This window comes from Euprymna scolopes, chromosome 22 (assembly GCF_053919585.1).
Source record: "Euprymna scolopes isolate OS-2025 chromosome 22, ASM5391958v1, whole genome shotgun sequence".
Lineage (NCBI taxonomy): Eukaryota > Metazoa > Mollusca > Cephalopoda > Sepiida > Sepiolidae > Euprymna > Euprymna scolopes.
The window spans coordinates 117,034,035-117,061,716 of record NC_136503.1 but is presented as its reverse complement, the minus strand read 5'-3'; the positions used below and the strand labels follow the sequence as shown (position 1 = coordinate 117,061,716).

Below are 27,682 nucleotides of genomic sequence, written 5' to 3'. Positions count from 1 at the left end.
ATTCTCAAAAACTCTGGCATAATGGTTCCATAAAACATAAAAACAGGGCAGGTACTATCTTTATGCGGGATACGCACTATTTGAAAGGGGAAAGAGTTTCTTTTATCAAATATTTTATAAATCCAGAAATGTAGCCGGTTGTTCTCTATGTTCACAATTCAATTCTATACATACAATACGTTTATACATATAAGGTCATCTATAAATCTCCTACATCCATGAATATATATATATATATATATATGTATGTATATATATATATATATATATATATATATATATATATATATATATATATATATGTATGTATATATATATATATATATATATATATATATATATATAATAGTTTTATTTTGAACAAAATGTGGGAGAGTTTGAAGACATAAGAAATGGTATAAGAATTGTTTGAAGGAGGATATAAAGAAGTGTAAAATTAATCAAGCAATATGAGAGGCAAGTGCACTTGGTAGAGAGGAGTGAAGGAATGGAATAAAGGTTGGTGTGGAAAAGTTCAAAAGCAAACGCTGACAAGTTGAGAGCAGCAAGACTAGTGCAGCGTGAAAATCAGCCATGCACACAACTATCAAATGATTTATGTATGCCCGAATTGTGATAGGATGTGTGAATCTTGAATTAAACTATCTTTTCATATGAGAATCCACAACTGAAGCCCTGGAAACTCGTATACTCCATTCAAGTGACGGCCATGATGATATATGTAAACCACAATAAAGAATACTCATCCCAGAATCGGTGTAAGCAATAAATATGGCATTAGTTTTACATTTTAATATTTTTCTCTATTCTGGGGGTGGGGGAGTATAGTACAGTTTCGTTGGCATTCTCTTGAATGGTAAAGTTTACAAAAAGTAGAATGTACCAATTCTATTCACTCTGTTACTTAGAATATGCATTCCATAATTCATAACGATAAGTTCAATAGTTAAGAATTTTCCACGATTATACATATTAACACTCTCTCATGCGCACCAGTCCTTTTAAAAAATGTATTACTAAATAAAACTCCAAATTTAATGCAGAGCAATTGTTTCTCTATTAAATTTTTTTGTATCTAACTTATTTTAAAAGATTTTTAGGGTCAGATGCGAATTTTGGTAGATGCACCCCTTAAATGGTAAATGTTCTGATGGTGGTTTACACCCCTATATCCATGGACAATATGGATTCATCTGGCTTATATAGTGCCAGACATTTCTGCCCTCATAGTTTAACCACTTACTGTGAACCCCCGGGACTATTTCACCTTATAATTGTAACCCATTAAACCGGATCACAACAGTAAAGTTTATAACAAAAAAACATGTGTCCATATAACTCACTGTGTTGCCTAGAATATATCACACAATTATAATGATCTGTTTATTAGTTAAGGAGATGATCATGCTCATAGAAATACGTAAACATATACACATATCTAACTTTATATATACAGAAGATTGTTTTTCAAATTCCAGTTTCTTCGGGTCATTTTTGATTGAGCTAAGAAGAATAGATACTCTAATCAATATACAACAATGTTACTTCTTCATTTCTCTTAGTTCATGGCCTAAAAAAACGGGGATTAAAAAACTGCAGTTGAAACATGTATGCATATATGTAACTAATATTTGTTTAAATAAAAAAATATACGATGATACAGCTCTACTCGTTTTTCAACACTTTTATAAACAACAGAGTTTCATTGGAAACAAAAAACATACAAGTACTACTTTATATATATATAGATAGAAATATACTATGATGAAGGGGAAAATAAGCAAATAGATTGAACTGTACAAAAAAAACAACATCAAAAAAGAAAAATATTTTTTGTGTTTCTTGAAAAATAATTTGAGAAAGTTTATGACCAAAAATCTTGCCTGAACAATAAAATATATTTTCTTTTCTTTTTAAGAACACAATTTAATTTTTTTTTGTTTTTTCTTGGTTTACAGAACATAATAAAAAAAATTTTAAATAAAAAATTGGTTTACAGAAGAGAAATTCTTTTTTTTTAATAAAAAATTGGTTTACAGAACAGAAATTCTTTTTTTAAATAAAAAATTGGTTTACAGAAGAGAAATTCTTTTTTTTAATAAAAAATTGGTTTACAGAACAAAAAATTAAAAGTAAAAAATAAGGTACATCTCCTTTCACACCCAAATCAGAAAATTTGGGGTTTTTTCTGTTACATAAAATAAGTTGATGTCGTTGATTTTCTATTCTCTTTTTTATGTCTATAATTGGAAATTTCTCTCACTGCATTTGAAATATAACTAGCATGGTTACCTGGTGACGAGAGGGATAATATATTATTTATCTCTTCTTCAGGGGAGGTTAGACACAAGGTCAGGTGTGGTTTTGAGAAGCTAGCACACTAAGATAAGCGCACTCTAGCCTACAAAAAATGCCTGACCAACCCTGTCAGCATTCCGTTACATAGAAGCAGTCTCTCCATAACTTCTGCTGTTTAGAAACTTTTGACAATGACATACTAGCTGAGGTTCCAATCTCGACATTCAGTTCAACAGAAAGAGGGCCATTTTATTGGCTTTTATCTGTTGGGCTAAGGTATTTATCCTGAGTAGTCCGAGGAGATCTATTCTCTCAGGCCTTGCCTCCTCTCTTTCAGGTGGACTAAGTATATTGCTTACTGCCTGAGGCGCCCAACCAGAGAATACCGATGGGCTGCTCAGGCAATTTTCAACAAGTCAAAGTGCTCTTTATAACTCTCTCTACCTTCTGGCCTTGTGCCACATTTTTTTGCGATGAGAAGGAAGTAAATATCAGTAATAAACTAACCCTTTTCTCAGTAAGACAGAAAAGCCTCTGGAGAGTTAACCTTCTAAGACTGAACAGGACCATATCTCAACCTAACAGCAACAAAGCCACTGTTGGACCGATTTATATCATAATTCTGTAAAACAATCACAGCAAAAACTCGTTTCTACAACCATTGTAAATAATTTCCGTTTCATCCTATGTGTACCTAAAACTAAATGGAATTTCCATGAGCAATGTTTCTTTCCAAGAACTATTAGTCTTTGAAATACAATACCACGAGGCTGCTTCCCAGCTAACTACAACATGCTATTGTTAAATTCTTGTTGAGCTGTCTTCTTAACATAATCAAATATTGCTCAGTTTCAACTTAAGTCACCAACGCTCATTAATGCTTATCCTCGAGTGGCCTTTGGCCCTTGATAAGAAGTGATTCATCTATAATATAAATCTCACCTGTCTGTTTAAATGTATGTATGTATGTTTGTATGTCTCGCAAAAACTTTTGATTGAGGCAATGGATTTTCATGAGATCAGTATCATTTTGAAGCTCGACCCTTCGGACGACAAATATAAAAAAATTGGCTAAAAACATTAATTCCTTCATCCTCAACTAGGCACTTTTCTACATGGAGGGGTAACAAAAAATCGTTCTTTACAAGGATTTGTTAGGACAATCTGGCATGAGAATGTTTTACCTTACAACTAAATCCCAACCTAATATTCAAAATAACATTGTATTTGAAAGCGCAATAAGATCTTCTTAACACGGCTATACACTAACTCATACGACAAATAGTGCACCTTCGACTGGTTATCTCACCAGACTAATTCTTCTCTTAAAATCTGGTAATACTAAGAAACCACAAGAAAATATATATTATAACAAGTTAATAAATAACAATAAATATAATAAAGTTAACTGGTTAATTGGGGTTAGAAAAGTTAATGTTCTTTATACTCTTTACTAACTCAATGTCTGAGAGTCAAAGTTGAATTTAATTGAAGAGCTGAATATATAGGTACCTTATATGCAGATTAAGTGTAAGTTCTAGGACAAAGAACCCCAATTTATTGCATTTGCACTTAGGTTTACTGCTTTTTTAAATTCTTTAAAGAGGGCTCAACATTTTTCTTAAAGGGGCCATCATAACAATAATATTTTAAAGTTTTTTTTTTCTTTGACATGGTAGTCACCACTTATCAAGGCCCGGAAGCCACTCGAGGATAAGGGTTATTGCATGTACAGTAATCAATGGGATGATATCGTAGTAATCGTTAGTAATGGAGATTTGATAAAGTGTCTTACTTAAGGGAGCGGTTTATCAGGAAGGAGGAGTTTATCAGGTGGGAAATAGGCAAACGGAAGAGAGTTCCACAGGCATGCACTTCTAAGAAAAAAGCTTTGTTCCTGGAATCTACGTTTTGATTTAGGCACAGATAAAGAGTGGGGAAAATTATTGACAGTGGTTTGCTAGATGAGTGTTTTTTGTGAAAGATTGGCAAGGGGGGGCCAGAGATTGGTGCTCAGACAAGCACTTGCCATGGAAATAACGCTAAAACAAAGACAGGCTCACAACGTCTCTTCTGTGAGAGAGAGGTTGCAGGAAAGTCTATTTTGTACTCTATCAAGGAAGGATAGGCTTTTTTTAGCAGCTCCTGCTCAGATGTGGCAGCAGTCCTCCATCCTTGGACGTAGTTGGCTTTTATATAGAAAGAGAATTGTATCAGCAGTGAGATATCTTCTGGAGTGGTAGAAGGATCCTACCATTTTTCCAGCAACCTTGGCAACAGACTTGATGTACATGTTCCATTTAAGATCATGAATAAAGGTTAATCCCAGAAGCTTGTCAAAACATGGAACCTCCCCAAGATGAGAGCCATCCATTTCAATTAATGTGTCTGATGTATTGCCATAGACGGTTGTGTCATCAGCATAGACGTCAATGAATGATTACAGTATGTGTTTTTGGAGATCATTGATGTAGATCAAGAAGAAAGTTGGGCCCAGGATGGACCCCTGAAGGACTCCAGCATTAATACTGTAGGCCTCTGAATTTTTGCCTATCAACCACTCCTCTTATGAGCCTATCAGAAAGAAACGATTTAATAATTCAGAAAACATTTCCAGTTATACCGTAGCTGGAAATCTTGTGAAGTAGGCCTTTGTGCCATACCTTATCGAAGGCCTTTGTTATGTCAAGAACAATTGCCCTAGAAAGGAAGCATTTGTAAAGAGATTCACTATTCCTATGAGATATAACTGTTAGCACATCTGCTGTAGATCTAGCAGAACGGAAACCATATTGCATGTCACTAAGAAGGTTATTTCTGCTGAGGTGGTTGACTACTTCTTTATGTAATACTAGCGGGGGGGGGGTACCCGGCGATGTCCTGGTGGTTTGAGGTAAATAAAAACTCCGGGGGTGTTAAATAATAAAAAAAAAATGTTTTGGTATGTGAGTATGAGAATCGAACCCGTACCCTTAAGTTGGAAATTAATGTGTGAAAAAAAAAAAACGTGCTACGTTAACCATTGAGCCACGGCGACAGACAACGTTAAGCAGGTTTTAATTTATTTATTTATTTAACTATAAAAACAGGCGTGCGCAATAAAAGTTAACTCTGTTGCTTCCATTTGACCTAATTAAGAAGGTCAAATAGAAGTCATGCAGTTGTTTACCCAAGTTTGACTGTTTTTGTTTTTTTCCCCAACAGATGTTGTGGGGAGGGGAACCAGCTCCCAATTGTCCAGATTGAATAACAATTGTCTGATGTACAACATTGATCAAAGCTGATTGCTTCTGGACATTTCCCGGCGCAATGCCGAGAACGTTGTTCGTTGTTAACTTTGAATTAGTTTCGCTTTTAATACGAAAAAGCCTCATCAACATGCGAGAAGCCAAAATAGCAATAATTTTGTAAAAGTCGATGTAAATAAATCTAGATGTGACGCACTTAGCCAAATCGTACGTATTATTATTTAGGACTCATATAAACAGTTGTAAGCGATCGTAACGCCCCCGGAACCGTGTGCGAGAAAAGCCTTTTGAAGACATACACGAAATGGTCACACACATTTTGCCTTTTATATATATAGATGGATTCCAGCAACTTACTCATGATATAAAGGAGACTTATTGGTCTGTACTGAGAGGGAGATGACTTTTCACCTGAATTCTTAAATACAGGGCATACTGATGAGGTTTTCCAGGGTGTTGGGAAGCACTTCTTAAGGCAATGCTTAAACAGTTTTGTAAGTATGGAGGCAAGTTCTGGTTGAAGCTTTTTCAAACTATAATTGGAATGCCGTCAGGACCAGTTGCTTTGCTGGAATCAAGGTTCTTGATTAGCTTGGCGATCTCACGCACAGATATTTGTATGTTGCATAGCATGTTGTCTGTTATAGGAGGAACTACAGGGAGTTGATGGTCTTCATTGCATAGGGTAGAATTAGCTGCAAAGTTCTTGGAAAATAGTTTGGCTTTGTCTGATGCTGACGAGATGACCTCAGGTCCATTGATGATGGTTGGGATAGAACGCACGCTTCTGTTCAGGATCCTGTTTGCTATTTGCCAAAACTGGTGGGAACCAAGCCTCTGCTCAGCTACTTTGGATTTAACAGACTGAGCATATAGCTATATAATGGTTGTATAGATTGGTTTTCTAGATGTAAATCTGATGAAACCTGCATGATTATTAAAGAGTGCTCAATAGAGGACAAGGCTGGTATATACAAACATTATTGGTTACATATGTGCATACATGTTTCAGTGGAATCCCAAATCAAAAAGACTACTTCATCAGACCAAAAAATGAGTGATAGTGAAACGAGAGTCAAAATTATATTCGTTTTATTTATAAGGTATTTGAGTGTGGTTTATGCTTTGGAAGAAAGTGGGGTGTATATTTTGTGAATGTGAGTAGTAGGGGTTTTGGAGGGAGGTGTGGTGAAAGAAGGGAGTAGGGGTGAGGAAAGGAAGAGGGGGAAGTATGATCCCATGTGGTGAAGCTGTAGCAGCAAGGAGATATTTGTATTATTTTAACTTGGCGATTGTTTATTTGCCTAAGTTTTCACTTTGATCTGAAGTAATATTATACCCTCATCACCACTTCCTTATGTTAGGTTTTTATGGTCGTTTTTTCTTTTCTGGTAGTGACTCCATTATCCATGTATTTATTGATAAGCTCTATTAATTTATTCCTATGGGTCTAGTACTTTAGTAATTGGAATGTTGATATATACCCACAAGAAGTATTATTGTAAAGCAGTGTTACATAAGGAAACCAACCACATAATTGATCCCAAGCAATAACTAAGTATTTCAACTAGAGGGCTTTGAGAATGAAATACTCCACCAATACAGACAAATATATGCTATTATGTACCTGTTTGCATGTATATGGTCCGGGAAACTTATCTCTATAATAAAGCATATAAACCTATAAGTGCATCACAAACCAAAAATTGACAACAATAAATTCCAATAATGATTTTAACAGTAGTCTTTAGCATGTTTTCATTCAGATAAGTATTGTTAAATAGCATGAAGTGCTTTTGCTTAATGAACTTTTATTGAAATTTTTCAATTTTTCGAATTGTCGTTCTTATTTGTTGGTCAAAGCTGTGCAAGAAAGTTCCATAGTCATTTTCGTTCATCTTTTTTTCCCTTTTGGTTGTTTTTTTGCAAGGACTGTCAGCTGAGTTTCATCAGTCGTCTTCAGGCAGTTTTTGATTACTATTTCGTTTAAAATCTGGATGCTTTTATATGCTTGAGTTAAAATTACATTTTAATTTTCTTGAACTAGTGAAGCGTTTCGTGTGTAAAAACAAACATACATGTTTCTTTTTAAAGTTTTAAGAATGTGGCTAAAATAAATGTGCAGTGGTGTAAAGGTGTGATTCAAAAAATGGTATAGAATTTACATTTCTCTAAACCGCAAGTGAAAAAACAAATTGTTTTTTCACTTGCGGTTTAGAAAATCAAGTCTAGATCACAACCTATTGAAAATCAAGTCTAGATCACAACCTATTGAAAATCAAGTCAGTTCAACTTAAGAGAGAAACAGTTAGATGATTTGGATTTCAAGCACCTCAAAATCAGCACTGATTAAAGGAACATTTTATTCAGTAACACAGGATTTTTTAAGAACTTTTACTTGCAGTTGAATCATAAATAAAATAATACGCACTTTTATAACTTTTCTATCATAGATTTTAATAACGAAAAAATGTTTTATTATTAAAAAAAAGGGGCGTTATTTGTAAATCGTTTTATTTACAAAAGGTATTTCAATTAAAAATGCGTGTACAACAAAATAAATTAAAATATGAATTTGTAACTTTGCCATTAAACTTGTAACTTAATAATATGCATTTTTTTTTTAAATCAAAACTATTCTGCATTGTAAGTTTTTTAAATTTATTTTAAGAAGGAAGAAATCCTTATAGACTGAAACAATTTTTATTTCATATTTATCTTCTTTTATTCATTTTCTTCGGTCTATTTGTAAAGTCCTCTTTCGCCCACTTCTTGCCTGTTCTAATAAATCCCCACCTCCTCTCTCCGAGTTCTTCCTATAAAACACCTACCTATTGTTCTCCTCTCTTCTCCAGCATCTCTCTCGTTCAATTTTCATAACCCTTAATCATTCCACACATCACTGAGACCTTACAATTCTCTCGACACAACATTCTGACATCTCCAAGACTTTCCCTGCATTTGCTCTTCTGACAATTCCATTGATTTTTATTTTCCGAGGGATTACTTCAAATAGATTGTCGGAACTTTCATGCACTTTCTATCCAAAGAACATCAACAATAGGCTGACATTTTCTTATGCAACCCAAGCCACATGGAACTAGACAGATAGACAAACGAAATGACGTGGACTTTGGAGAATGGAGGGAAGGTGGCGGCTAGGGGTTTGTTTATCAAAGAAATTACAGTTTGCAAGAATTTTTTCGCTTTTATATTTATAGAACATTTTTATGCTTAATCTTTTTTTTTCCAAAGAAAATATATGTCTTTTTGGTAATGCCAGCTTGATTGCTTCGAGTTTTATGGAGAACGAGTCATTTCAGGTTTTCAAACCAGGCAATTAGTGTTTAATGACTCTCATCACGTTGCAACAGGGTTTACCAAAATTGATCTTGCAAAATCAACATGTGTGGCTTTGTGCCAGATTCTGAAGACAATCAGAAGAAGAAGTTAAACATTTCTCACCACAGGGATTTCTTCTTCTTTCTGCTGCATTTTATTGCTTGAATAATTAAAGTGGAGGGGGGGGGGTGACCAGGAAACTCAGATGGACTAGGCAAACAATGCTTAACAGTCACCTTTTTATTGTTACATATTACTTAGCAGTAACAGGATTTAGAAGTTAAGTGGATCATTTTTCCAAATGCTAAAGGCTACTTTGGTATGATTATGGCACAAGGACATGAAAATTGTCTACTTTTGCATGATCTCAGACCGAATTAGGAATTAATGCAAGATAATAATGTTTTCTTAAAGCATCATTGTGCCTAGTCATACATAATGGACAATCCTATGTTGGATAGTGACAGCTAGTGTTAATCTTAACAAAAGTTGAACTAAGTACAGGTCGAAATAACACAAAGTTTGAAAAATAAACAAGTTTCCATAAAAAAGATAGGAAGAGATATTGTGTGAGGTCAAAAAGGTCAGAGTATAATAAAACAAAGAGACACCAGTGCATGACACATGATATTGCAGATATTGAGAGTGACACTGAGGTTTCAGGCATCCTGGCTACGGAACAGATCGCCAATAATGCTGTAATAGCTAAAAGAAAAACTTTGATAATTGCCAAGAGCAAAAATGACCCCCCAAGATGTTTGTTTGCTGTGTCTACCCTTTATCCTTAAAAGGATATTTCCCTTATGTATAAGTCCAGATATAAAGACATTTTCAGTAACGAAAACATCAGATTAGTTGTCAATAACATGTTGCATTTGATGCCAAAGTATAGAAGGTCAAATAACCTTCAAAAGCTGTTGGCTGCGGGTCATGGGTTGGGGTAAACTAGCACACGTGACTTTTATATTCTTTTTGTATTTTTCCTTTTGTTGAATCTTTTTTTCCCCCTTTCTTTTTGTTAAACGCTTATTTCGTTTTTTTTTTCATCACAAGAAAGAAGAGCAATTGCTAAAATTCTGTCCACAGATAAAATGAACATTTTTGCCAATGATGCCAATGATTCATGTTTTGTAATTTTTGAAACAAACTGTGAAAATAAATTATATCTTGCTTATTTTTAAATGTATTAAATTTTAAGCTGCCATGGCCCTTTTCTTAAAGCCAAGATAATTCTCTGCAGAGAATTAATAACTAACGCCTACTGTGAATGATTATTACTCATTCAAAAAGGCACCGGAGCACACTTTTGAGGATCTAAAGACAACATGATCTCTACTACTGCAAACAGAGATGTGACTATATGCAGAATCTTGTGGCACAGTTATCACAATGATACGATTTCACACCAACATATCTCTGTTGGTGCAGCCATACAAAGATAGACTCCTTTGACCAGGATAGTTTCACATGATTAATTCAGTTCAACCTGGACTAAAAAGGTTTTCAAAAAGGTAGTACCTTTCTTAGTTGGTCTCCAGGAATGTTCTCAAATTTGGTTTCCATGCACCCACACACAATGAAATGTAGAAAATATAGCTTCTCCATAGTTAATGAATATCCATGCATAGTGAAAAGCTATATACTTGAGAGCAAAACTTGAGTTGGGTTTTCCAGTCTGTGGCTTTCAGGACTTGTTGAACCTGCTACATTGATTGTAGAAATAATTTTATATCATTTCATATAAAAAAAAAATAATATAACGTTTTACAAGAACATACCAATAAATTTCATTTAACTTACGTTAATGATACGATGGATATGCTCCTCCTCAATTCAATAGATTAGACCCTACATTGGAATAGACTGAGATAATTTGGCTATATCCAACACATGGCACTCGACAAGAGGCCAAGAAGAATAATTAACTTTGATGTTCCTGGAGCCTGTCCAAGAGGTCAACCCCAGAAGAGGTGGAGTGATAATATCAAACGAAACCTGAAACATTATGGATTAACAGAAACATTGGCAATGGATCGAATTTAGTGGAAAGAAGCCATTTGACCAAGTTGATGACTGAAACGTCCCATCCTCAAACTTGAAAGTGACAAGGGACAATAAACGATCAAGTAGTAGTAGTATTAGTATTTTTTTCCATTTTAAAATTTTACAGGTTTTCAGTTTTGCTTCACTCGAGCAAATCTTGATGTATTTATTTGTCTAATGCCATTTTCACCTTCTTGAGAATATATACAGAAGTATAGCTAATTACAAATGTTTGGATAATTAATCAGAAAAAGAAATCAGAAAAATCAAAACTTTTCGGTAATCAAAATTTGTATTGAAATCAGAAATAATTATTTCCAACTATAAAACTGATTTTTAAAATTTGTTTTTGTTCTTTAAAAATTAATTTCCATTGCTGGTCTTAATGGCATGATAAATAAACATTTATCATTTTTTAATAACCAGTAAAAATAAAATCTATAGATTATAACAACGGATTTAGGTAACAATAACACTTGAAGAAATAGCACACGAAAAGGCACAGGTAAAATGACACACGTGAATAATTGATAAACAATGATAAGAAAATAAGGAATCGACCAAAAGATTAAAGAAAAATCAATTTGTATAATCTACACCCCACCCCCTTCTCATAAGTGTACTTTTGCGAAAATATATGCACATATGGTATAAGATAATCCAAAAATTCAAAAACCAACAATTATATAACTAAATATTTGGAAATTAAAAAATAATTTAAATTGGTAATTGTATCAGAATTGGGAAAAATATTAGAATAATCCCATAAAAAATAACAGTTTTTATGGGATTATTCTAATATTCATAAAAAGAAGTTTTTTTTAATGGGATTATTCTAATATTCATAAAAAATAACAGTTTTTTATGGAATTATTCTAATATTCATAAAAAATAAGTTTTTTATGGGATTATTCTAATATTCATAAAAAAATAAGTTTTTTAATGGGATTATTCTAATATTCATAAAAAAATAACAGTTTTTTAATGGGATTATTCTAATATTCATAAAAAATAACAGTTTTTTATGGGATTATTCTAATATTCATAAAAAATAACAGTTTTTTTTGGGATTATTCTAATATTCATAAAAAATAAGGTTTTCATGAGATTATTCTAATATTCATAAAAAATAACAGTTTTTTATGGGATTATTCTAATATTCATAAAAAATAACAGTTTTTTTATGGGATTATTCTAATATTCATAAAAAAATAACAGTTTTTTAATGGGATTATTCTAATATTCATAAAAAAATAAGATTTTCATGAGATTATTCTAATATTCATAAAAAAATAACAGTTTTTTATGGGATTATTCTAATATTCATAAAAAAATAACAGTTTTTAATGGGATTATTCTAATATTCATAAAAAAATAAGATTTTTATGGGATTATTCTAATATTCATAAAAAAGAACAGTTTTTTAATGGGATTATTCTAATATTCATAAAAAATAAGATTTTCATGAGATTATTCTAATATTCATAAAAAAATAAGTTTTTAATGGGATTATTCTAATATTCATAAAAAATAACAGTTTTTTATTGGATTATTCTAATAATTCCTTATATATTTTTATGCTTATGGTCAGAGGTTAGGGTTTCTGAGAAACATTTTTCATTTTGCAATTTCAGATTTTCTTTTGACACAATTTTATAATTTACTTCATTTACAAATTGTCATCTGCTGTCTTGCAATTTGATTGGCTAAATGCTTGTTCAGCTCCCAGTTGTTGACATGAACAGCAAGAAAATACAAAGTTGGCTTTAGCATGTCATAAACTGTATCAGTACAACAATCCTAATCATCTTCACATTTACCAAAAATATAACTTCACAAAACAGAAATAATAACTTACTTATCGAGTTCTTTCCAAGTTTGTTCCACTTCTGTTACTTCGATTTTCTCTTTGGGTGCTGCCTTCTCACTCGCTCGTTTCGGTGACATGATTGTCTTAGAGTCTTCAGATGGCTTTTTACACTCTAGCAGGCATTCAAGAATTTTGCCATGCATCGGAGATGTTTCTGAATGGAGTCGGATAAGAGTTTCCAGTTCATTCCAGAATTGGCGATACTGTTCCTCTCTGAAACAATAAAAAAAGCCAATCAAAAAAAGAAATTAACATTGGACAAATCACAATTGGTGAACTGTATTAGGTGTAAATACTTAGCACAAGGGTGTCTCAGGAAGTATTGTGCCATCCTTGGAATGAGGAAAATAATCAATGTTGAATAAACAAGAAATAATAATATATGTTGGCTAAAGTACCAGAACACACATTTGAATTAAACCTTCCTTATAAAGGTCTTGTTAGTTCACTTAGTACTTCCAACGTGTTACTGTTAGCCAGACGCCATATTGAATATCCACTCTAGACAAGGGACATAACTAAATATGTAGAAGAAGATAACTCCAAGTTCAACAACTACAACTTTAACATTGCTGGTGTCTTCTAGTGTCAGGTGTAAGTCAAAGTTCCAAGAAAAAAACAATTAAAAATTAAAAAATGATGGAAGATGGAAACATGGAAGGAAATCCAAAATCTAGCCAAGGGAAGCAACTATTAGAGTAGAAGGCTTTTCAGCATCTAGGAACCTCAATAGTAAAGGAGTGGGATTTTGCTGCTTGTTGAGGGGGACACAAGCGTTATGAGTTGTAAAACAAGTACAGGGATGCATTATTACAGCGATGAGACAGAAGTTGGAACTTGGTTGACAATGCAGGACCTTTTAGGTTGGAAACTCATTTTTGGATCCTGTCTAAGAATGTGACAACAATTTCCATACATGGGCAACTGATGGTAAGTAAGGGTGTCAGAAACTTTCCGATGTGAGTAATTTTCTAGCACAATCGAGAGAAAGCTCACCTTCTTTGCAGCAGCCTTAACAATGTCCTCAATGTATTTGTGCCAATTTATTTGGCCTATGACTGTTAAATCAAGGAGTTTGAGTGATGAGCTCACAGGTAGGGTGTTACTAGTAGTAGCAACTGGTGATTGAGAAGGCTTTAAGGAAAAAAAGCTCAGTCTTAGTAGCATACCATCTATTTACAGTCCCATTTTCTTAAGATTTATGAATGAAATGTCTAGGTCATTTTCTTAAGATTTATGAATGAAATGTCTATTATTTAAATTTATTTGAACTTTGCTAGTAATAAATAAATGTCATTCAAATAAATCTTTTATGCTGATAACATAAAAATTAGCTTTGTACACATTCAAAGATAGCCATAAAAAGTAACAGATAAATATCTGATGCCTGTGTAAATGGAAAAAAACGGAACAGCTAAGTCATATGACATCATCAACAAAGGTAGGAGATATTGTTAGAAACTGTTTTTTTTTCTGGTAGTATATATATATATATATATATATATATATATATATATATATATATATATATATATATAAAGATTCATTATTTTAATATACCACACAAACTTTGGATCAAGCGAGTATTACACTTTGATCCTAGCCTGAAGACCATGGTTATTGTCAACCTTACAGAAATGAAAATTAATGAAGCATAAAAAGCTAAAGGAGTTGCAAATAGTCAATCAGATCATATGCGAAGCTAGAGTTGCACAATTGCTGAAATTGGCATCTGTATTATCTGTATATATTATAAAAGTGAACTTGCCTGTGTATGTTTTTATGCAGAACTGTCTCTACCAAACTACCGTGTCAATTTTTAATCTACAGATTTATAAAATTGATACATGAGACATTCAGACCTGTGGAGCAAATTTGATTTTTAGCCAGAAAAAATAGATGCCAAGGGTCAAAATTGAAAATTGGAATCATGCATGTCCAAATATACATTTGTAGGTTAAAGTACATTAGTTTGTAAAGTTTTGATCTGCATGTATCATTAGGCCAAATGGTAGTAAATACCACTATGAAACTGAATGTTTTGGTTTCAATTCTAGCTGATGGCACCCAAGTACTATTGTTTTTTAACTTTTGAAATCACTACTAGATATTGGGTACAAGGGTAAGAGAATTGGCTCAATAGTAATAAATATAAAATCTCCATAAATTAAAATATTATAATTAGTGTATTTTATGACTGAGCAATGCTGAGTAGCCTGCTGCTCTAAGTAAAAAATTAGAAGTTAAATCAATATATTTGTTGATTTATCAAAGAAAATGTGCATTTTGAATGATCTCTAAACTGTCATATTTTTCAAACAGCGAAAATACTTTCCATCCTGACACACACGTGAACACAATGGTTAGCAGACATAACTGGACAGACAAATCTCAATCTTTGAACAGGACACTACAACATGTAAAACAATGGAAAAGAAATATTGTCTGTATTTTCCTGATTAAGACTCGATCGAAAATTTTAATTTAAATAAAGAAATATGTTAATTTATAAAAAGTACACTTCTCAACCTATTTACTCAACAAATTTTGATCTACAGACTAAATTTGGTATATAGGGTATTCAGACATGTGGAAGACTTTTTAATCGGTTTTCATCAGGAAAAATGAGCTAGTAAGAGGTCAAAATTTAAAAATTGGTACTTGTGGGGGGGACCGGATTTTTATCTGTTTGTCAACTGTTTTACAACTACACATGCATTAATCGTTTACATTACGTTAAGAATAAGTAGGTTTGAAAACACTTTTTAGTGTCAAGCTGTCTTAATGGTTATCGTACTTGACTTACTCTCTTTAGGTTTTGATTTTGATCTCAGCTTGTACCCAAGAAGTGACCTGCTAAGAAAAAACATAATACTCACATGCACCTGTCTTCGGTTCTTTCTGTTATTTTTTTTTATTTCATTTTTTTTTTAATGAATTTAACGTTACGTTTAATACCTATGCTATTTCTGTTTACAATAAATAAAAATTCTGCATTAATTAAAATGTAATATTTATGTGGATTTTACGACCTTCGAATGCTGTGCAGCCTGCTAGTATATATATCTATAAAAGTGAGAATGTGTGTGCGTGAGGACACTTGTGAACCTATCTACTAAACAAATTTTTTATCTACAGACTTGAAACTTGGTATATAGGGTATTCAAACCTGAGGAAAGCTTTTTAATCTATTTTCATCTAGAAAAAATAGCTGCTAAAGGGTCAAAATTGGTACTCAGAGGTTATCGGGTTTTATCTGTTCATCAGCTGTTTCATAATTGCACATGTATGAATTTTTCACATGACAGTTTCTTTATGTTAAGAATAAGTAAGTTTGAAAACATTTTTTATTTACAAGAAGTGAACTGTTTAGAAAAAAAACATAATACTCGCATTGAACATGTCTCAGTTTCTTTCCATTTTTTCTGTATTTTTTAAAAGTAATTTAACGTTACGTTGTATACCGGGCAATGCTGGTTACATCTGCTAGTAAATAATAAATTGGAGACTTACTGGATTACTGCTTGGCTTCCCGGATACTTTTACAGACTTTACTGCCTTTTTAAAGTTTGAACTAAAAAGTTGTTTTTTTTTTTGTTTTTTTTTTTACAAAGGCATCACCACATTATCAAGGCCCAGAGGCCACTCAAGGATAAGGGTTAAAGAGTGTACAGTAGAAATTGGTCAATATAGTAATCATTAGTAATGAAAATTTGGTAAATTTAATAACTTATATGGAACGGCTCATCAAGAACTTATTTACTTTAGACTTGAACACAACCATATTGTAGTCAGCCGGAAAGCAGGAAAACAGAAGACAATTCCACAGGCGTGCAGTTCTAAGAAAGAAGCTTTGTTCATGGAATCTACGTTTAGGTTTAGGCACAGATAAAGAGTGTGGGAAATTATTGATAGTGTTTACAGCTAGACGAGTGTTTCTTGTGAAAGTTTGGCGAGGGGGGACCATAGATTGAAGCTCAGTTGAACACTTTCCATGAAAATAACGATACATCAGAGACAAACTCGCAACATCTCTTCTGTGAGATAGAGGTTGCAAGGAGGAGAAAAGGGCATCTCCTACGAGGCTACGAAGTCTATTTTGAACTCTATCAAGGCAGGACAAGTCCTTTCTAGTCCTGTTCCTTACTTATTGGATTATCAAATAAAATCTAACTTTGAACTGTCGTCAATTATTTCTATATAAATTGGGTTGAGCATATTGGGAAGTGATATACAAACTACCATTAGCATATGAAGCGGTGCTCTTTGTGTAAACAAATTCAGCTTAGGTATTTGGACAATGTCAAAACATTGTTAATTCATTCGAAAATTCATAATTGATATTGATAATTATAAACCCTTTTGAAATGAAGTAAGTTGAACCATATCTGGGAAATAAAACAAAAAAGCAGTCGATTATCAAATATGCAACATTCATGATTTCTGTTTGAACACTCTGAGTATATTACTGTTGTGTCTACATTTGGCATTTAGAGGCGTTTAATTCCCCTTGATTCTTGTGTAAATAAATGTTGGCCAGGGGTAACATCCTAATAAATGAAGTTAAAGGTGACTTTGTAGCAGGGTTCAAATCCCTCAGGTAGCAGTAATTATCACTTCCTGCACTGATGATTGCAAATGCATGAAACACTAGCATCTGTAGGTACAAAAATAATTATTAATATTTATAAATATACTAGCTGTGGTACCCGATCATAAAACATAATATTTTAATTTATGCAGATTGCATATGTATTCTTTTAGAATCAATCTTCTATTGATTATTATAAATTACAAGGAATAATTCGCCGAATGGACTAATTAACAAAAAAAAAAAAAAATAATAATGATAATGTTGTTCAGCAAATTTCGTCTTGTATTTGTTTACAATATCACGTCAGCTGATATTTGGGCGAATGCCCTATTAAAGTTATTTCTGATTAATGTTTAGTTTTAAAATATGTAAACGAAGAAATGGTTTGCAACAATTTTGAATGGTGCCTCTTCTTTTATCATAAATTGAACTCATTAATAAAAAACAAAAATCAAAATTAAATGGTGAGGATCAGTTAATTTGTAGTTCGAATGCCACTGAGCTATATCTCCAGCTGAAAGTATATCTGTTTTTTTTTTTTTAAGAAGAAATGATTTCCTGAGATTTTATTAAAGAGAGAAAGACTATATTTTAAGATTATGTTTTTCAAAATGATTTGCTGAGATTTTATTATTTCCCTTGGCCAGTGTAACGTAAAATATTCCCCTGTAAAAATTCTTCTTTTTTTTTTATCTATAAGAGAGAAAAGACTATTTTTAAGATAGGATTTTTCCGATTTTCGATACTTAAATTCCTGTAGAAAACATATCTAAGAACACTACCAGACATATAAATTACCTTTGTGTGAAATTTGCAAAAGATAAGCTCAGCCATTTTGGAACCTACGAGGAAGGAACTTGTACACACACACACACATAGTGACTTTTATATAAGAGTGGATATATATGTGCCTAACTTTATAAATCTAAATATATGAAAGAAATGCACACACATATGAGAAATCAATCAAATCTTATATGCTGGAATATAATTTGTCAAAGAATTTTTCAGTGAAAATGTCGGTGCCAGTTTTTGTTTATTTGTTATCAAAAATGAATAAGATAAAGATCAACTGTCATCATTTGCAGCAGATGAAGTCATGGCGAAATGAAGCAATGCTTTCAAGCGTTTCTACATCAAACATGTCAAAAGATTGTGTTGCAAAACAGAAAACTCAGCAAATCAAACACAATGGAACATAAAATGTAATAATGTTACTAAACAAAGATTACGAAATTATATATATATATATATATATATATATATATATATATATATATATACACACACACTTCAGAATAATGAAATATATCTACCGGTATGCAAATCCAATGATTTTCGGTCTTACAAAATATTATTAGATGTAATATTTTATATAAGACAATCCCAGCTAAATAAAATTGCTCAATATACAAAATTGAGCAAAGGAATCAAAATTTAGGTATTTATATTTTATGATTTGAAAAGGTTAATCTTAAAATATAGAAATTGTATTGTTTGAAAACAAAGAATACAATTGAAAAATCTATTTCCTTAACCCATGATTTTTCGATGCTTATTCATCTCCTCAGAGTAAAAATAGTAGCGAATATTACAATATGACAAATATTACAATTATAATATCCTACAGACACCAGTTTTTCATGCTTACATAATCATCAATGCAGAAAGTGATAATTACCGTTGGTTGACGGACTCTGACAAAGTCAACCATGGCTTTGTAGTTTAGTACTCTTCCCCTTCACCATCACGAATTAACCCTTATACTTCTGGGTTTGACCTTTACTCCTGATTTGAAATAGAACACGTACATCAAGTCTGTTGCCAAGGTCGCTGGAAAGATGGTGGGATCCTTCTACCGCTCCAGAAGATATCTCACTACTGATGCAATTCTCTATCTATATAAAAGCCAAGTACGTCCAAGGATGGAATACTGTTGCCATATCTGGGCAGGAGCTGCTAAAAATAGCCTATCCTGCCTTGACAGAGTACAAAATAGACTTCGTGGCTTAGTGGGGGATGCCCTTTTCTCTACCCTGCAACCTCTCTCCCACAGAAGAGACGTTGCAAGCCTATCCTTGTTTTATCGTTATTTCCATGGCAGGTGCTCGTCTGAACTCCAATCTCTGGTCCCCCCTCGCCAATCTTTCACAAAAAACACCCGTCTAGCTGAATCCACTGTGAAAAATTTCCCTCACTCTATATCTGTGCCTAAATCAAAACACGGATTCCATGAACAAAGCTTCTTTCTTAGAACTGCACGCCTGTGGAACTCAGCTCCGTCTGCCTGCTTCCCACCGGACTACAACTTGGATGTCTTCAAGTCCAATGTTAAGAAATTCCTAATAAACCGCCCCCTTAAGTAAACACTTCATCAAATCTCCACACCAACGTAATGTACTTGCAATAACCCTTATACCTGAGTGGCTTCCGGGCCTTGATGATCACTGTGTAAAAAAAAAAAAAAAAAAAAGATATTTATGAAGTCATGTAAGTGGGTTTGTCATAATGTCAACCAAAGATGAAAGTATTCGAACAGGAAGTTTGTGAATAATGAATGGAGCTAATTTACAGCTTTAATCTCAATTCACAAATAAGGTTCAATTTTAATTTTTTCTTTAGGGAACTTATAATGATAATATATTTTTTCAATAAATATTAATAATTTTTTAATATCTACAGGCACTAGGGTTTCATGCTTATGCAATTATCAGTGCAAGAGATGATAATTACTGCTGGTCGCAGGACTCAAACAAAGTCCACCTTGATATGCAGGGTGTTCAGAAAATCGATGACATAACTTTGGAATTATGTTTTATATGCGTGAAAGGATCTATTTATGCAGGGGTTTATTTTAATAATACCACTCCAGCACGAACCTAATTTCTTTTAGGAGTCTCTCTCGCTCTCTCTCTCTCTCTCTCTCTATCTCTCTCTCTCTCTCTCATGTCATGTTATGAAGATTAAAATCAAGATACAATGATACTAAACTTTATGTCTAGAATACTTATTCTAATTTATCTAAAATTCATTACATAATTTTGATTTTAGAAAATTTCTCACATACAAAATTTAGGGTTTCAGTAGAAATTGAAATTCAGAGAATCATGCTCAACAACTATGCATCAAATTCAATGAAAATATGAAATTTTAAAAATGTGAGTTGTGCCCATATTATGGATTCTAAAACGTTTTTAAAATACTTCAAAGAAATCTAAATTTGTGTAATATAAATCAATTGATGTCTGTTAACCATTGTTTAAATTAAAAAAAAAAAAAAGAATCAGAGGTATTTGATTTTTTTAGGGGGGCTTCCACCCTTCTCTGCCTCTTTTACACAAATTTATATTAATAAAGCTAAATATAGCCTATATTTGGATCCTTATGCCTTAACTTACGGCCCAATCATGTTGACACACCGGTTCTCGCCAGATCACCCAAGTTAAGCAACATTGAGCCTGGCCAGTATCAGATAGGTGACCATTTGGGAAGGTTAGGCGCTGTATGTACCATGAGGTAAAATACCATGTTGGGAAATTGGCGCGGTCTATCCTTCTCTCGAGGGTAGATGGGCCTCTTTTAAGCCCTAGTAGTTTACTAGTGATGGCGTCACGATAAAAAATACCCTTGATAGCCCAAGCGAAGCATCAAGTATTCAGCTACGGACAAGAATTGAATTACACTACAAACTCGTGTAGGGAGTTACATCTTGGCTGTGACCGCATGTTACATGTTTTTTTTATGCCAAGCAACTGTGTTCCAAAATTCGTAATAATCAATTAATTAGTTTAGGAGTGAATCCTGTACATGCAAATATATAAAACAAGTAGGAACTTATTATATTTCTTTGTTTTTACTGAATTTCTTCATCTAACATAGACGGAAGAAGCTAAAATGTTGGAAAATTCTTATATATATGGTTTAAATTTCATTAAAATAGTGTTCAAAGTATTTTAAGTTTTAAGTGGATTTTGTCCTCATGGGTAATTTAGAAGTGGGGGCACATAGATCATAATATAGACATTCAGGACCACTTCCATTGTCATCCCAGAAAATATTATACATATGATATGGATTTCATCAAAATAGGATATGTTTGAAGTTTTAAGTGGGGTTCATATCGCATAGCTCTGTAAGATTAGCAGGACATTTAGTGATTCATGACCACTTTCATTGTGTTCACCCATAAATTTCACATAGGAATACACGTTTTTAGGCCGTCTTTCTGTCTGACCAATTTTCTTCTGGGAATTAAGTAAAATGAATTTCTCTTGAAAGTTTTTTTGAGAAAGAAGAGAGGAGGTCGGTTTTTTATAATATGCATATATATATATAATAATACTCAACAAAAGTTTAAGTTTTTGTTACGAGGAAGGGACATCAGAGAGGATCTGACAGAATTATCATTGCGATTTATGAAGAAAAACAAGATCATTATTTAATATAATTAATTTGATTATAAAGTAAATGGAAAAATAAGTTAAAAAATACATATACTTATATATCTTCTACTAACAATAATTTTTATTCCAATTCGTTATATATTATATCCTCAGAATTAGTTTACAATGGTGATTTTATTTAATACATAGATTTTCTAATCTTTCTTTTGATAAAACATCGCACTCACTTAGCTATATATATATATATATATATATATCTATATATATATATATATATATATATATATATATATATATATATATATATATATGAAATGCATAGATATTCTAAAGTTCATTACTGTCTTTAAAATTCTACATTTTTTGCATAGCTCCAGTAGGTGTATATAAAAAATGTCTTAATGTCGCACACAGATGGCGTCCAATTAGTCTTTGAAGATTCTATAAGTCAACAGATTTTTGCCCAGAACTTTTGTCCCTCATTTTTTTATCTCTAAATATTTGTTAATTTTGAATGGAATACAACCCACACATATGTATAAACAACTGATAAAAAATAATTTCTTCTCTCAGCACGTTGATCACTGAATTGTGACTCCACTTACATTTTTCTTTACTGAAAAGAGAACGGCATAAAAAAAAAAACATGAACAAATAAAAGAAGCTTTCATTAACTCTTTAAGTATGCTCTCAGTGACGGCATACACACCTTCAATATCGACGATCAGCATTTAAATTTAGATCAGTGGCCTACCAACACATACTAAACTTTTAACTGTGTATTAGTAATAGCAGCGCCATAATAAAATAAAAACCGAAATAAAAACGGCTAAGAAAAGTGTGTAACATTAAAACAATCTAACTCTCTTAATCTGTCTCTCTATTTTTCTCTTCCACCTCCCTGATTTTTCACACCCCTATTTCACCTCTGCCCAGCCTATTCCTCTTTTTTGTTTTAATGTATTGAAAATAATTATAGAAGTCATTTACTTCACTTTTACAAAATATTGGAAATGACTGAAAAACTGCCCCTCACCAGTTGACTTGCAAAGAATGAGTAACTTGTTTCAAAAACTTTAGATATTATTCATCCAGGTCAATGGTTATCAAAAATATACCAACTTTTTGGTTGTTTATTTTGTAGGTTTTTACTTTTTACAACCATAATTTTTATATACTAGATTAGTAAACATACTCATGACCCATATATATAATAAAAACATGTTGCAATACATGAAAATAGAAATCTTCAACCAGAAAAAAACAAAATCTTCAACCAGAACACAAAGTAAAAAACATTTTAAAGAAACTATATATTTTTTTTCAATAAAAGAAAAATATTTGTTCACTGGTTTTCTTTGAATGGAATCTTGTCTTCTATATTTTGTGTTTATTTTATTTTCTATATAAAAAGTGTTTTTAGAGGTGGCGAACTTTAAATTAAAATAAATCACAGAAAAATATTTTTATTATACAAACATGTGGTTTATTCAAAGATTATTTTTTGGCATTTATACTTTAAATACAATTTAAATAACAATTATGTTAAATATCATTCATAATTTAACTATAATCCATGATTTAACTATAATTCATGAATTTACTATAACTCATAATTTAACTATAATTCATGATTTAATTATAATTCATGATTTAATTATAATTCATAATTTAACTATAATTCATGATTTAACTATAATTAATGATTTAACTATAATTCATGAATTAACTATAACTTATAATTTAACTATAATTCATAATTTAACTATAATTCATAATTTAACTATAATTCATGATTTGATTATAATTCATAATTTAACTATAATTCATGAATATACTATAATTCATAATTTAATTATAATTTAATTATAATTCATAATTTAACTATAATTCATAATTTAATTATAATTCATAATTTAACTATAATTCATAATTTAACTATAATTCATAATTCAACTATAATTCATGATTTAACTATAATTCATGATTTAACTATAATTCATGATTTAACTATAATTCATAATTTAACTATAATTCATAATTTAACTATAATTCATAATTTAACTATAATCTATGATTTAACTATAATTCATAATTTAACTATAATTCATGATTTAACTATAATTAATGATTTAACTATAATTCATGAATTTACTATAACTTATAATTTAACTATAATTCATAATTTAACTATAATTCATAATTTAACTATAATTCATGATTTGATTATAATTCATAATTTTACTATAATTCATGATTTGATTATAATTCATAATTTAACTATAATTCATGAATTAACTATAATTCATAATTTAACTATAATTCATAATTTAATTATAATTTAATTATAATTCATGATTTAACTATAATTCATAATTTAACTATAATTCATAATTTAACTATAATTCATAATTTAACTATAATTCATAATTTAACTATAATTCATAATTTAATTATAATTCATGATTTAACTATAATTGATGATTTAACTATAATTCATGATTTAACTATAATTCATAATTTAACTATAATTCATAATTTAACTATAATACATAATTTAACTATAATTTATGATTTAACTATAATTCATAATTTAACTATAATTCATAATTTAACTATGATTCATGATTTAACTATAATTCATAATTTAACTATAATTCATAATTTAAATACAATTTTAGGTATATGACCTAGCAGCTTGTACAAAATTGAACCTCTAGATTACCTCTATGGTGTAATCTAGAGGTTCAATTTTCACAAACTACGCATCAAATTGGGCTGCATTTTGGCAACACTGCATCAAATATTCTCTTCCTAGGGTCTATTGTGTCTAGTTTATCAGCACTGATATGGGATTTTACATGTCCCCAATGAGGTTAAATCGCATAAACGAGGTGGCCAGTTGACATGTTTATTTCATGAAATTATCTGTTCATCAAATGTTACTCCCAGTAAATTGATTGTATCATTTGGAATTTGCAACCACTTCTTGGGTGATGAATTGCCAAACCAAGGGGAATTAAAAATAACCGATAATTGTCAAATTTTCAATTAAAGAAAATAGATTTGTCAATTTAAAGTTTTGTGCCTCTAAAACACATCATTTACATTCAGTTAGATTTTATCCTTATAACCTATTACTCGTGGGACCTGTGGAAATTCTACAGCAGACTCATATGTAATATATTGATGTTGGCATTCTGGAGATGTTCAGCATAAATGGAGACATCCTGATATAATTGTAACTCTTTTGTTAAAACTACAAAAGAATTTATCTGTTAGCATGGGCGTCCAGCATAGCCCAATCGTAAAATACGCTTGAATAGAATATTTTAATTTATGCAGATCTTATATTTATCATTACAAAACACATTTTCTATCAATATTTATATATTATAAAGTTGTGTTTTGAAATATAAAAAAAATATCCATATGACTTGGATACATCTGCTTGGATCGAAAAGGAAAGCAAAACTCATGAAGAAAAAAAAAATATGTGTAACTTGAGTTCCTTCAGCTATAATCGAAACTGAAACCGAAACCATAACTTATGAAAAATTCTTCGTAAAATTATTTATAACAAGAAATGGAAGGTCATAACAATTAAACAGTGACTTAGAAGACAAAAAATGTAAGCGTGACACAGAAAATAACATACACGCTATTGCATTAATATATAGATAACAAAAGGCAATTGCCTGTGTGCGTGATCAGGTAAAAGTCGAAAACTACATGACACACCCAAAATATTGATATACACTTTTTCACCATTGCTTCAAAATATGGGCACTTTTTTTTAAAAATGTATTTTGTAGTATCCATTCGTTTCAGAGTCACCGGATATAAAATCATTCAGGAGGAAGGGGTAAACATTTAAAGTGATGTTTTGGTCATCGATATCTGGAACTACAAACTAAAATACACTTTCTTGGCCTTCAAATTAGGATCAAAATGCAGTATCTGTTCTGTCTACTGTCAGATGAAAGGGAATCCTTCTTCAATGAAAGAGTCGGAAGGAGAAAAAGACTAGAAGAGAAGGGAGGTGGTACGATAGAGAAAGGTGAAGAAAATTTAAAGGAAGATATTTTTTAACTCTTCTATTTTGTTGTTAAAGCAGCTGGACTATATATATATATATAGAGAGAGAGGAGAGAAAAAAGTCAGAGTATTTTAGCAGTTCTTCCCCTTAATAAGAGACATGGCAAGGCAACACTGTTAGAATCTTATTGCTTACATTTATAAAAAAAACAAAAAAACCCCAACATTTTTCACATTTAAAGATGTAATCATCACGATGGCTGGATTGGTAAAAAGCTGCAGTTCATAATGTGGATCCAGGGTTCAAATCATTCGACTGGCAGTTAATTTTCATACTGACAAATGTAAAAACACAAAACATATGTCTAACAGGTTTTATATTGAAATGCCCCAAGAAATATCAAAACTCGATAATTGAAAAAAAAAAAAAAAAAAATGATTAAAGTAGAAACAGTCCGATTTTGACCAAAATTAACACCCTTATACAACCTAACATCACAAATGCATTTTAGTAGTGTTCTCACTGCACAAGTAGAAGGGCTTGGCATATTGTGGGCGCCAGGATGGTCTGCTTATGTAATTGGGGTTCCATCTTCCATGTTGTTAAATGGATGGTAGATGATTGAGAAACATGGGTCACATAAGGAAGAAATGAAACATCTGCATTTATTCACTATCATTTGAAACATCTGCATTTATTCACTATCATTTACCGGTGTAAATGATAGTGAATAAATGCAGATTCATTTACATAAAAATACATGTGAGGAAATGAATATAGAAATAGTAAGAATAAGAGTTCGTTGAGAAGAGAGTAACGTTACTTGTATATTTAGCATTTGATGATAGGCTGACGGGTTAGTCAGGAGAGCTGGATGGTTGGCCATGCCAACCAGGAGTGCGATATCGTCACATCTTGACTTGTTGAGTGTTCAGCCAAAAGAGATAGAAATATACAGAACAGGAAGTGACATATGACTTGCCTTCTGGTGGCCAGACATGTGTCACCGGAGTTAAGGGCGATAATCGAGTTGAGCTTAAGAGTACCGTTTTGTGCCTGTGTGTCCGTTGGCTGGGAATTTCAATTCCCACAACATAAAATCAAAAGTAGGTTCTTTGATAAGACAGGGGCGCGTTCAAAATGAATGTTTCTGCTTAGAGTACACTTGAACCATGCTATTTTTGCATTTTAAACTTTATGTGAAGCCATTATTTACATATAATGTCATAAAATCGACAGCTGATTCTGTACAGTGCAATGTAGACTACAATGTATTGTGGACTAAGTCACTGCAGGGTGGCATGTAAAGTTTCCTCCTGATGCACGGTGGTGGGTCTCCCAAGCAATCAATCGCTTTGATTAAAAAATAGGTAATTCCAATGATTTCAATGACAATAAAAGTTTTGGAAGTGTGGAACATTTTTTCACTCTCATTTAATCCCGGGCAACGTTGTGTCTCCCTGCTAGTTTGTGTGTGTGGTGTGTGTGTGTGCCATTAAACTAATCAGCCACATAAACTTCCGCACGCGTGTGTTTGTGTTTATACACATACATGTGTGTGTATTTGTTTTTGTTTACGTCTGTACATGTTTACGTTTGTACATGTGTGTGTGCTATTAAACTAACAGGCCACAAAAAACTTGTGCACGTATTTGTGCTTATACACATATATGCGCACATGTACATACATACATGTGTGCATGCGTATTTGTTTTTGTTTGATTGAGTGCGTCTTTGTGTACGTGCGTGCATGTGTGTACCATAAAACTAATTCAGCCGTGTAAACTTGTGCATGTGTGTTGGTGTTTTATGTGTGTGTGTTTGCTTTTTTTCTTTCTTGTGATT

The 27,682-nt window shown here is 31.8% G+C and overlaps 1 protein-coding gene across 1 annotated transcript in view; it reads right to left on the bottom strand.

The window, feature by feature from the left end:
* The window catches only part of LOC145243682 (integrator complex subunit 13-like), a 1,170,185-nt gene that overhangs the window by 35,733 nt on the left and 1,106,770 nt on the right, over positions 1-27,682 (bottom strand). The window contains exon 14 of the mRNA XM_080106736.1: positions 12,790-13,014. Coding sequence (XP_079962862.1) covers positions 12,790-13,014 — 225 coding nt within the window. The remainder of the gene's footprint in view (positions 1-12,789; positions 13,015-27,682) is intronic.